The sequence below is a fragment of the Gopherus evgoodei genome, chromosome 5 (genome assembly GCF_007399415.2).
Source record: "Gopherus evgoodei ecotype Sinaloan lineage chromosome 5, rGopEvg1_v1.p, whole genome shotgun sequence".
NCBI lineage: Eukaryota > Metazoa > Chordata > Testudines > Testudinidae > Gopherus > Gopherus evgoodei.
The window spans coordinates 79,451,575-79,464,298 of NC_044326.1; the positions used below are offsets into that span (position 1 = coordinate 79,451,575).

Consider the following 12,724-nt stretch of genomic DNA (forward strand, 5'->3'; position numbering starts at 1 on the left):
CATCAAACATTATGAGACCTACTGGGAAATGAGAAATGTTGGAACTTGAGAATCTTGGGTTCTATTCCAGACACTGGAGGGAAGTATACTATAGTAGTTATATATACTTCTGCCTCGACTCCAAAAACCTGACTGCTTATAACCCATCTCCTACCATGTTCCCTACATACCCAGCCTGTCAGTTTCTGTCCGTCTTCTCTGCTTCTATCCTCCTCCAAGTTGTCTGTGTTGAACCTTTTATTCTGTCCCTGACTCCGCCCTTGCTCCTGGTCCAACCACCAAGCCTGTACTCTTTCCCCCCCATGCTCTTGTCTCCTCCTTCCCTGTCCTCTCTGCCCCTCACCCTTCTGCATTCAAATAGGGATGCTTCCTTTCCTCCTCCTCCAAATAGCCTGTATTCCAGCATGAGGAGCACTAACAGCACAGGAGTCTCCCTGTTCTCATTTCCAGCAACAAAAAGATCCTCCTGAAGGAATTCTGTGCCACTGCTCAAGGCAGAATTTTGCAGAAATTTATACTGTGAGCACAGAATATCCTTTTTTGATCACGCACCCAATCAGTAAAAAAATTTTGAGCACGCACCCCCAATATATGTATATTTATTTATGTATAAATTATATACATGTACTACTATACTAATATGTGTACATTATAAAACATACAAAAATAGAAATAAAAAAGGATGAGATAAAGATGAAATAAACAATATTTTTAAAATACTTTTTATTGTAATTTATTTATTAACGGTACAAAAACCCTTTTTGCTCTCACAAAAAAATTATTATTAACAATATTTTTAGTGAGAGCAATGTGATTGAATATGCTTCATTATTTCTGAAAATCTTGTTTTAACACTTTGTGATACAGCGATTCGAAGGTTGCGATTAGGGTTAGGGTGCAGGAGGTGGCTTGGGGGGTATAGGGTCTGAGAGGGAGTTAGGGTGCAGGAGCAGCAAAGAACCCTGTGGCACCTTATAGACTAACAGACCTTTTGGAGCATGAGCTTTCGTGGGTGAATACTCACTTCGTCAGACGCATGTCTGACGCAGGAGGACACTCAGGCGGTGCAGGAGGCGGCTCAGGGCTGGGGCAGACAGGAGGTGCAGAGCACTTACCTGGGGTAGCTCCTGTTTGGTGCAGGGAGGGTGCAGGTGGATCTTCACAGCACAGCACAGCAATGCCCCCATGGCCGCAATTCTGGGAGCCATAATACTGGGAGCTCCTCCACCGCCTCCCCGGCAGGCAGGGCCACCTGGAACGCAGTGGCTTTAGGGGCTGCAGGACCCTGGGCTAAGGGAACCCAGGGGCCCTGGCCTGCAGCTCTAAAGCTTCTTTCGGAATGAGGCCCTGCGAGCACGGACTGGAGGACTCAGGAGGAGCAGGGACAGCCACACAGCCAGCAGCTGGAGAGAAGCACAGCTTTCCCCTTCGAAGTGCCGCTTCTCTCCGGCCAGCTTTGAAGGAGAAAGCACCGTTCTTTCCCGCCATTGGCTGTGCGGCTGCCCCTGCTCCTCCATGGGCCGGAGGACTCAGGGCCGCACTCTGAAAGGGGCTTTAGAGCTGCAGGCCAGGGCCCCGGGGCCCCCTTAGCCCATGGCCCTGCAGCCCCTAAAGCCCCTGCGTTCCCGGTAGCCCTGCCTGCAGGGGAGAGGTGGGGCAGCTTCCCTGCTCGCTCGTTCCCTCCCTCCTCCGGCCGCCCTCTCCCCGCCCCCAGCAGTGCTCTTCCTGCTGTGCCCCTCAATGGATTGTCTTACGCACTCCAGTTTGGAGACCACTGAGCTAGAGGATTCCCGGCAGCTGCAATTCCCCACATGCTCTGACAGAAGGAAACAGCGGCGTGCAAGAAAACTCCATGCAAGTCTGGGACTGAGCATCAGGCTGTTTCTCCCTCTGGATCCCGAGACTCTGAGAGGTCGAGGGGAGGTGGGTGTCTGGGCTCTGGGTGGAGGGGGTGCAGGTATCGGGGCAAATGGGGGCTATAGATGGGCTGGGCTCAGGGGGACAGGGAGGGGAGAACAGGACCTGGGTTGTCATAGGGGTTTCCTTAACTTTCTATTCCTGGGGGAATTTGTGTGCATCTCTGTATTGTTACAAACATACTTGTTGACAGGTATTTTGAGATAAATTACCCAAATAATTGAAACTGGCCTGATTATGTAGTGTTATTTTGACAATTAAAATTTGCAGAATTTTAAAATATTTTGCACAGAATTTTTTTTTTTTAATATTTTGCCCCAGGAGTAAAGAGGTCCTCCTCAGCCAGAATCAACTACATGAAAAGCTCTGTCCAGATACAGGTTGGAGCTCACTCAGTGTGGTTAGCACAGAGCTCTGTTCAGGTGGAGCATACTCAGTGGAGACAATGTTCACAGAAGTTTGCTGACATTCTCGAACAAACCAGTACTACTTGTATACGAACAACAATTTTCAGAGTCTTAAGTCAGCCAAATTTGGGTAGATTTTCATTAGGACAGCAAATTGTACCTCTCTGAAAACAGGGCAATCCTCATGCAATTTCAAGTCCCTTCTCAAAAACATGGAGGCGCTACAGCTTCCCAAAATAGTTGTAGGAGTGTAATATTAGGAAAAAAGCTTCTTTTTCCTCAACTTCACTCTCAGAAGCAGTTCAACCATTTTGGCTGAAGCAGTCCAAAAAAATTCAACCTGAGCCAGATACCCGGCATGGAAAATTTCATCTTAAACAGTTTGAAGTTTAGTAAAGTTACAGCCAATTGAGAACAGGGTCTTAAAATGGAAAGCATTAGACAACCTTAGCTATAAGTTGGCACTGCCAGCTCTGCCTCTAATACAAGTTAACATTTCTGGTAGTATTTAATCTAAAATTATTCACTGTAATATTTCATATAAACTGAATTTATTTATTTTTTAACTAAAACATACGAGTGGTGGTAAAAATCTAGCAACCAATCTTCTACAAAAGTTTCTTACTCTGGTTTTAAAAACTCTATATTTACAGCTGATCGCGCTGATAAGTAGTAAATTAAAAATCTGCATTATTACTGCCAAGTTTATAAGATAAAAGAAATGAAGTATTATTACAAGTATTAAGATATTTATCACCATGATATCTGGGTAAAAAAATATTCTCTAATTCACCACTAACAGATGCCTCTTTAGCACGTAAGTAGCATAATATTAGCGTTAAAATACCATACCTGAGCTGGTGTTCCCTCAGATTAGACAAGGCTTCCATTCCATGTAAATAGGAATACACTATCTCCAAATCCTGCAAACAGACAGAAAACATTTATTATGCTTCTTGTATCAGCATACTGTATCAAAATTGTTACCATCTTTACAGAACTCCCAACAGTCTTCTACTGAGTTTGCTAGAAATATTACAAATACATGTTCCAAATAATATATTTACATTAGGCAGAGCATGAAAGTTTTGTTAGTGTTCTGCATTTACATACAAGAAACTTTTAATGGAACATTATATACAAGCATGCTTTCAACATCACTAAAAGTATAAACAAAGAAAATCTTTATGTTTTCGCAGTGGCTCTTCTTGTCTTTGATTTGACTATAAAGACAGAAGTCTGGCCCGTGATTTTAGTTGGCTGTTTTCATTTAATAATTCAACTAACATCACAATTCCTCTGCTTCCTTCTATCGAGGTATTTTAGGACCTTCATTTCTTTCACGAAAGCAGGCTCAGGGAAACTCAGTATCTACAATGGAGGGCATGTCTACACGTACAGCACTGCAGTGCAGCTCCAGTACATCTGGTGAAGACACTATATGCCAACAGAAGAGAACTCTCCTGTCAGCATAATAAAACCATCTCCACGAAGGGCGGAAGCTATGTCAACAGGAGAAGCTGCCCACACTGCTGCTTATGTCACTGTAACTTATGTCCCTCAGGGGGTGGTTTATTCACACCCCGAGTGACATAAATTCTGCCGACATAAGCTGTAGTGTAGACACAGCCTGAGTGTTTTTATGGGGGGGGGGGGGGGGCGGAAAAATCAACACTTTAAAAAAAATGTTAACCTCATGCCCAATATTCTTCTTTTAATCCCAATCCATTTCTTAGTGTTTCTAAAAATAAACACCACTATATGAGAAAGCACAGTTATAATCCTAATTACATGAGAAAGCTTGAAAGCCAGGGCAATGAGAGGATCTACCAAATGAATTACCATAGCCTTCAGATATCCAATTCACTAAAACAGTAATATCTAAGAAGATAAAAAGCTATTAAACATGCCAAGATTTTACTACAGGAATACCAGCCTGAAATTACAAAATTTGGATCATATCTTAATTGTCATCCTCTAAAAACCAGTACATCCAAGGACACTTCATTCAGGCTCATTCCATGCCACATTTGGCACTATTTAACTATGGTAGAGGTTTTGATATTGTTGTAACTGTCCACTTTTTAAATGGAACTTAGTCATAGGGGACAATTGCTTATCTGCTCTTTTTAAGAAAACCATAACAGAAGCTTGCTACTTGAGGTCATGGCAGACATAGCTTCAACTACAGAAAGGAAGTGCAAAAGTAAGATTTCTGCTCTAAAGTAAACAGTTGATAATCAGTCAACATCAAAACCACATTCCCACCTAGCCCATTGCAAAAGACTATATTAAACAGGTGATAAGTCATCAATATGTAATGTGTGGACATGGAGAAGTTTTTGTTGTTTTTAGTGGGTTGCAACGTGGAGAAGCATTACAGTTTTCTACAGAAACATATGGAATTAATGCCATGTATAGTATCTTGGTGAAAAACTTAAAAATGAACTCAAGTCTTAGATGTCAGACAGGGTGGAATTTTCTCTAATATATTTTTAGATATGAGGTGAAAAAATAAGTACTAATAAAAACGCAAAAGCATACAAGTATTACCATCACATTTATTTAAACCAAAATTGTGCATCAAAGAAAGTAGAAAAGGGAGAGATAATAGGCTGAAGAAACCCAGTGAGATACATGAGTAAGCCACGGAATTCCAACAGTATTCACTAGCTCCTAGGACTTGCTCTTCAACCTTCTACTCTATATAGATTCTTATGCCACCCTCAACGTTGTTGAATCCAAGTGCCCTCCAGAACTGCATTAAGCAACATGACTACCATTTATCACATGTGGATCATATTCTCTCCAAGGGAAAAATTGTGCGTACAGTGTAGTGTTTGGTGGCAGGCTTGTTTTTTTTTTAAATTAATGTACATGCTGCTATATATTTTTGAGAATGCAAGGTTGGAGAAATATGCCTTGCACTTGGAGTATAAGATGCAAGATTTTTGATGGTCCCTAGCTCCTGTGGGACTTGTTCCTGTCTTGGACTGCCCTGAGAAAGGTCTGTCTCCTGCAAAAGACCAGCTTTTGTTCTTATGGTAACCAGTTCCATTGTACCTAAGGAGCAGAGCTGTTTACCAGAGTTTTCATCCCAGAGTTTTAAGTCATCTTTTAGATATGCTGTGCCCAGGTCACTGACCAATTTTAAGATAAAATGCTGGAACCTTAAACTTGACTCAATATTCTACTGAAAGGCACTGCAGAGACAGAACAGGATTGATGCGCTCACAGTAGCCCATGTTGCTGAGATGTACTGCAGAATTCTGTAGCAGCTGGAGTTTTCTTCAGGCTGATGGTTTCATGACCAGGTGTACTGCATTGCTATAGTCCAGATAGGAGTTGATGGAAGTGTATAACTGAGGCCAAGTCATCATCCACCAGGATGAGATAGATTCTCAGGTCAACCAGAGGGCTTTCTTCTGCCCCCAGCATAATCTCTGCCTTACTTTGGTTGAGCTTCCACCAGCTGTTCTCCATCTATAAGCAGGATCTCATCTAAGCAATGGTCCATCTTTGCGGTAGCAGTATGATCACATGTGCTGAAAGATGAGTAGAGCTCTCTCATATCTATATTCTGCTGGCACTTGAGTCCACCTTATCTTATCAGTTCACCTAGTGGCTGCATGCAGATGCTGAATAAGACTAGAGAGCTACTGATCCTTGCGAAATTCCACAAGTGAAGAATCTAGTGCTACAGGTCCAGTTTCCCATTACTGCTCTTTGGGTGGGACTCAGAGCAGTTTAGCACATTTATCCAGACCACTGCCACGTCTCTCAATTGGGATCAGCAGTACCTCATAGTCAAATGCTGCTGAGAGGTCCATGAGAATGAGAATGGATGTTTCCCACCAACTTCATCTTCTCCCCCAACCCCCACAAGCTCCTAGCAGAAGCTAACATTAAAATGATGTGCTGACAAGATGTGTCATAATAAATTAAAACGGGAACAGAACTCTCTCCACAAAATTCAGAGATATTCTAAGAATCCTATTTTAACTAAAGGTCAAAGTTAAGACCTGTATTAAAGCCATCACAATAGATTAAAATTAAGATTTTTTTTAAAAGGTGAATGACTTTTTTTAAAGTGGAATTTTACTTAGCTATTTACCAAATCAAAATCAGAACTGTTAACACTTACCGGATGGTAGTTTATTTCCAAAAGAAGAAAAGACAACTAAAGTGAGACAGAGATTTTAAAAAGTAAATTTATATTTAGAGCACCATTGCCTACCACATTCTGAAGGTACTTGGAGCATAGTAAGAAATTAAACAGATTTACCAGAAAACAACAGGGTCCAAAGAGGCTGTAAATGTCAGCATGGCATAGCTGAAGAAAAAAATGCAGGCTAATAGATTATTGAAAGAATAAATTGAAAAACACTGATGTTTAAGTGTAAACCTAAACTTGAGAAATATATAGCATGAAGGGGAAGTTCCCAAGATTTGTCTCTGCAATTTCAACAGTAAATTTTCTCACTTCACAAATAAAAGGACGGATTTAGTGCTCAATCCTCCTAATTTCTCATTAATTTGGGGGGGTTGGGAGGGGAATTTTTGCTTCACAAATTTACACTTGATGGTGCAGAAGCTATATTTATATGGCACCACAACGATGGCTGCTGCCTGGGGCAACAAGAGACAAATGAGAAAATGCAGCGACAGCCCACAATCAGGAGGGTCTGAAAATTGTCTACATTTTGGCATGTGAAAAACAAGCAGGAATGAAATAGCCAGTACCTCCAAGCAGCAGAATCCTATGAAAACAAAACAAACTATTGAACACGAATTTCAGCTGATGCTTGATTTAACACCATTGCATGACCAATTCCTTGCAACACCGCTGTTACCTATTTTAAAAGGAGTGTCTTTCAAGAGAACAAAGCTGCTAATAGGGAATAGCTCCCCCTGGCATTCACAAAGAAAATTAAGTAAAAAAGCAAAAGCTTTTCATAATATCCTTAACTTGTCAAGCTCTGTTAAACCCACAGAATGCAACAATTTGTGTAATGATTCAGTGGAGCCAGACATGAGGCTGAATACATTTCTATCTGTTATCAATATATACTCTGTACACTTGTGTGTGGTTGGGATCATTGCAGTGCTAACAGTAGAAAAACGCAGTTATAACTTTAAAAATTCAGGAAAAAAATTAACTGTAAAATCCTCATCGAACATTATATCCACCACAATCTCTAGCCAACAAGAGGATAACTATACAGTCCCTGAACTTCAATCACCAGATAGCAATCAAATCAGCAGACAAAGGGAGTGTCATTGCAGTCCTTAACTTTGATGACTGTGTCATAAAGGCCAGGAGACAACATTCTGACTCCATGCATCTGAAGAAGTGGGTTTTTCACCCATGAAAGCTTATGCCCAAATAAATGTTAGTCTTTAAGGTGCCACCGGACTCTTCACTGTTTTTACACCAACTATAAAGAACTCAAATACAACCCCACACCACAGTTCACCCAGTAATTTAAGGATACCATCAAATCCTTCCCCAAACTCCTTCCAGAGAAACTCTACAACCTCATCCCCCACAACTTCTACATGCTTCCCAAGACACCCAAACAAGGAAACTCAGGCAGACCCATCATACCTGACAGTACTCTTACTGAAGGAATACTTGGAAAAGGCCAGCTTCCTCCAAGACTCTACAAACTTCATCCAGAAACTCTACATCAACAGCCACCCCCAAAATACCATGCTTGCCACCATGGAGGTCATCTCTCTGCATACCAACATTCTTCACAATGACTGTATCACTGCCTGCCTCAAAAATCTACACGATAACGTACAACACTCAGAAACTGACTCTAACCATATCACCAACTCATCCATTTCATCCTCATCTGAAACAACTTTACATTTAACAAACACTTTATCTAACTTGTGTGTAACTCAGACAGTCTGGTTCCCAGACCTGAAGAACAACTCTGACGCTCAACAATTTGTCCCTTCCACCACAGAAGCTGGTCCAAGAAAAAGATATTACCTCACCCAACTTGTCTCTTAAAAATTCAGTCAATTTTCTTGTTAGACCAGGAGGCAAAGAGCATTGTAAGTGCCTGCCGCTACCTCAGAAAGTTTTCCAATTAGCTCAGAAAAAGCTCAATTTCCAATTTCTGTGGTCCAGGGGATAGAGGGAAGTAAAAACTTCAAATACTTCCATGTAAGTGTCTATTACCTCATCTTTTTATCCATGAGATATGTGTTTAAAAATTCCTTTTCAAATATTTGTATAGAAGTCTTTTTAACATTATGGATTCACAAAGGCACAGGAGCTCCGCAAACTCTGAATTAGACTGAACTTACAGAAGTCATTTTATAAATAACAATGTAAACGATGGCTATCAAAACCCCTTTCAATTTTGATATTCCATACATAACTGCCAAAATATTAAGGACTATAATTCTCAGTGAAACAGCTGTATTTTGTCCTTCAAAAATATGTTATGCAAATACATCATACATTCATGAACATTTGACCAGAACAGTTGTGCAAAATCCCTATCTTACTGATGTTAAGCAGCTACTAAACTCAGCTACATTGTGCTTTACACAACTGTTCCCAATGAACAAGTCATATTTCTGAAAACTGTTCTACAGATCAATCTACAGCCAATAAAAAAAAAAGTGTGCCGTTAACGGTCGGTTTTCTCTATTAGTTTGCAAAACCATAATATAAACACCACTCAAATTACCACAAGGTGGCAGACTGAGCCATCTATATCCTTCAAAAAGTTCAGAGATAAATACCCTCCCCCGTCCCCTGACACACGGTTCTCTGTCAGTTTTCCAATTAGAAGTGCATGTATATAGAGAGCAAGAAGAGCCAGCTTTTCTTCCGTTCCCACTGGAAATAAAATCACAGTTTACATAGCTACTTAAATATTCTACCAGGACTAAGACTGACTGCACAAAGGCACTGACAGGCATCAGGTATTTTCTCACTTTGGTTCTGGGATTTTATTCACCAGGCATGTCTGAATGACTGCAGCAAGATTGCAAACTTCACCTGAGTTGACTATAATGATTCAAGTCCCAACCCCAACCCCTATTTTGAATTTAAACGACATATAAGAATTCTCTGCCATCTTATGCTGTGTCTACTCTAGGGGGTTCTGCAGGCACAGCTATAAAGGCAAAGGGTCTTCAGTGGTGAACAAGCCCTATATTCTGGGGCCCTCTACCATCTTAGGCGGTGGCACATTAAACAAAAAGCCAGGATTAAACCAATATAAAGTGTTCACTGAAAAACATGCAAAAGTTTAATTAAACTGTGCTAAAGGGTCTGCACATGAGGTGCAGGAATTGCCATCCTACAGAAGTGGGCAAAGATATGCCATAAATATAACTCATTATTGGGCTGAAGTGTGCCCTCACCTCAACAGCTCACACCAAAGAAAAGCTACCCCTCTCTACTGTATGTGCAAAACTTGCAAAGCAATATTGTTCCATTCCTCCCTGTGGCAGAATTGTGAAACTCCTGTCCTAGCTGAATTTTTTGTCCCTGCTACAGTAAATCAAATGCTTCCTTCTAAGAAATTCAATGCTTTACTGCAAAGGCAAAACATACTCCTTTCTTTGCAAGCGTAATGTCAACTATCAATAGAGGAGCAAGAATGAAGCTTCCCACTTGACAGTTATTCTTTTTATTTCAAGTTAAAGCATAAAATGGAGTACAAGCTTATTTTCTTTTCCATCAAGATCGGAGGAGGTAAGGAACCACAAATTCCAAACTACCTTCTGTTGCGCTAAATGCATTATTTCCAAACTAGGGGTATGGTTTCTGTTTTTCAACCTAGTTAACTGATTGCCATTAACTTGAGTTAGCTAATACCTCTGTAAGTGCTAATCCTTACTTTGTCTTCACTAGGGAAAAAAATATTTTAACCCTTATTAAGATGCCTAGTGAAAACAAGGCTGTTGAGTTTAGGGCAAAACTTCTTTGGGGTAAAATACACTTCTTTCTTCTAGCGAAGACCGATTGTGTGTCTTGGAACAAATGTCTATGCAGTATCTAAATCAGCATTTGCAAAGGTGTAGGTTAACCCACTCGATTTAATGTGAATCAACTCAAGTTTAAAAAGATGAAAAAATAGCCTAGAGGGAATGTGCTACAATTACTAGAACCCCTCATCCACCCACACACATATACTGGAAGTACAAGAGTGCCTACTCTCAATTTTCCAGCAAACAAAACTTTACACCTAAACTGGCCTAATCATGTGCATAACACACTCTCAATATGCTGCAAATAGAGTGACCAGATGTCCCGATTGTTAGGTCTTTTTCTTATATAGGCTCCTATTACCCCTAACCTCCTGTCCCGATTTTTCATACTTGCTGTCTGGTCATCCTAGTTGCAAATGTCACCTTAGGATGACAACTATGGTACACACCCAAACACTATTAACAGTTCTTAAATAGTGAGCTATAACAAAATGGGGAAGGGGGGAAGGGGCGCTAAGAGTTTGTCACATATGTTTTGGTTTTTTACATGTCATGGTTCAATCCCAGATTCTTCCAAATCTTTCTGCCAAGGTAGATATCTACTGAGTTCAATAAAACACTGGGTTTTTCAGACAAATCATGAAAAGCTTCAACAGTAGCTTTTTGTTCAAGTTGGGGGCTCTCCCAATGCTCTTGGAGAGAAGAGTTGCCTCTCGCCCTGCCACTGCACTCCACTCCATAGGTGGCTGTCTTGAAGTGTTACTCTAAACTGGTTGAATGTATTGACTTTAGTATGAGTAATACACCACTACCTCAGTATAATGCCACCGAATATAACATGAATTTGCATATTACGGGGTAAAGCAGTGCTCTGAGGGGGCGGGGTTGCACACTCCGGTGATCAAAGCAAGTTCAATATAATACGGTTTTCACCTATAACGCGGTAAGATTTTTTGGCTCCCATGGACAGCGTTATATGGAGGCAGATATGTACTACAGCCACAGGACACACAGAGGACCAATTGCTGGCAGTTAAAGAGAGTTATGGTCTGGTTTTGGAGCTGATTCCCAGGGTTCTAAGTTACTCAAGTATACACATGTGCACAATTTAGTCAATTGTCTGCAGCATTTGGATTCTTTACAGCTCATATGGACCAACAAACTGTGTTAAAAAAAAGTTTTATAAATCCATTTTTATTGTTGTATTGTAGTTTCCTTGTCCTCCAATTCCTGGTTATAAGTCTCTCCAAACATAACATTTTAATTAACTTGGACAGTAATTTGCAAGAATTTGCAGCTGGGTTGTTTAAATATTTGTGTGGGAGAAAGACTGAAAGGGAGATAGTAGAAAAAGATACAATGTAAGTTCAACATACTTGACAGATCAGCACATTTAGATTTTGTATACGAGTAAATATACGAGCAGATTAAAGCATGAATCAGATGTAGTACTATTTTATTAACTCTAAGAAGTTTGAACAAGTTTAAAAATTACCACTGAGTACAAGAAATATTAACTATTACAAATTTTGTTTAGAGAAACATTATATAGTGATATATTCATCAAATGTTTCTATTGGCAGGAGATTACATCATTGACATCAAATTTACAGCAGAGCCTACTAGACCTTACATTTCTTGAAAAATGAGAGAGGCAGGGTGGTGAGGTAATATCTTTTATTGAACCACTTCTGTTGATGAAAGAGAAAAGCTTTGCCACTTGAAATAGCAACTTCCCTCACCCATCTGTCTCTCTAATATCCTAGGAGCAACATGGCTAAAACAACATTGCAAATATCTTGCAAAACTCATCTGGAAAGGCATCACATCACAGAATGAAACTCCTTACACCTCCCAGGGCATGTTTCTGTGATTTGTCTTAAACAGAATGGCAGTTCTGTCTTCAATCACGTATAAACCCAAGTCTCCAATTTTTTAATATTAAAAAGAAAGATCAAGTGTGATGGATTTTGTTAGCAAATGCTGAGTATTGCATAGTAACAACATATTTGCCATACACCACATATACTTTTGAGGAACTGGATTTTTCCATAACAATAACTTCCTTTTTTTTAAATTCTCCACTTCAAGTGTGACTATATCTGCTACAGCAAAATCCATTTGAGGAACTAAGTGGCAGAAGGACAAACAAACAAAAAATTCCTCTCAATCCTATTAAGAGCCTTTTCTACATCAAAGGTAACAAGAAAAATGGATGGCCTTTTGATAAGGTGATATGAATTATTTTAAGTATGCTTTGACTTTCAATCATTTCCATCCGTACTTGTCATAAACAGATAGCTAAGGGTTAATGTCTCTTTCACCTGTAAAGAGTTAACAAACAGTGACCTGCAACACCTGACCAGAGGACCCATCAGGAGACACAAATACTTTCAAATCTCAGTGGACGGAAGCCTTTGTTTGTGTTTTTTGGG

General features: G+C 40.2%; 1 protein-coding gene across 1 annotated transcript in view; it reads right to left on the bottom strand.

Moving 5' to 3' along the window:
* RAPGEF2 (Rap guanine nucleotide exchange factor 2) overlaps positions 1 to 12,724 on the bottom strand; it is a 330,483-nt gene that overhangs the window by 213,193 nt on the left and 104,566 nt on the right. Inside the window, 1 exon segment of the mRNA XM_030563572.1 lies at positions 3,177 to 3,247. Within this exon segment, the coding sequence (XP_030419432.1) occupies positions 3,177 to 3,247 (71 nt within the window).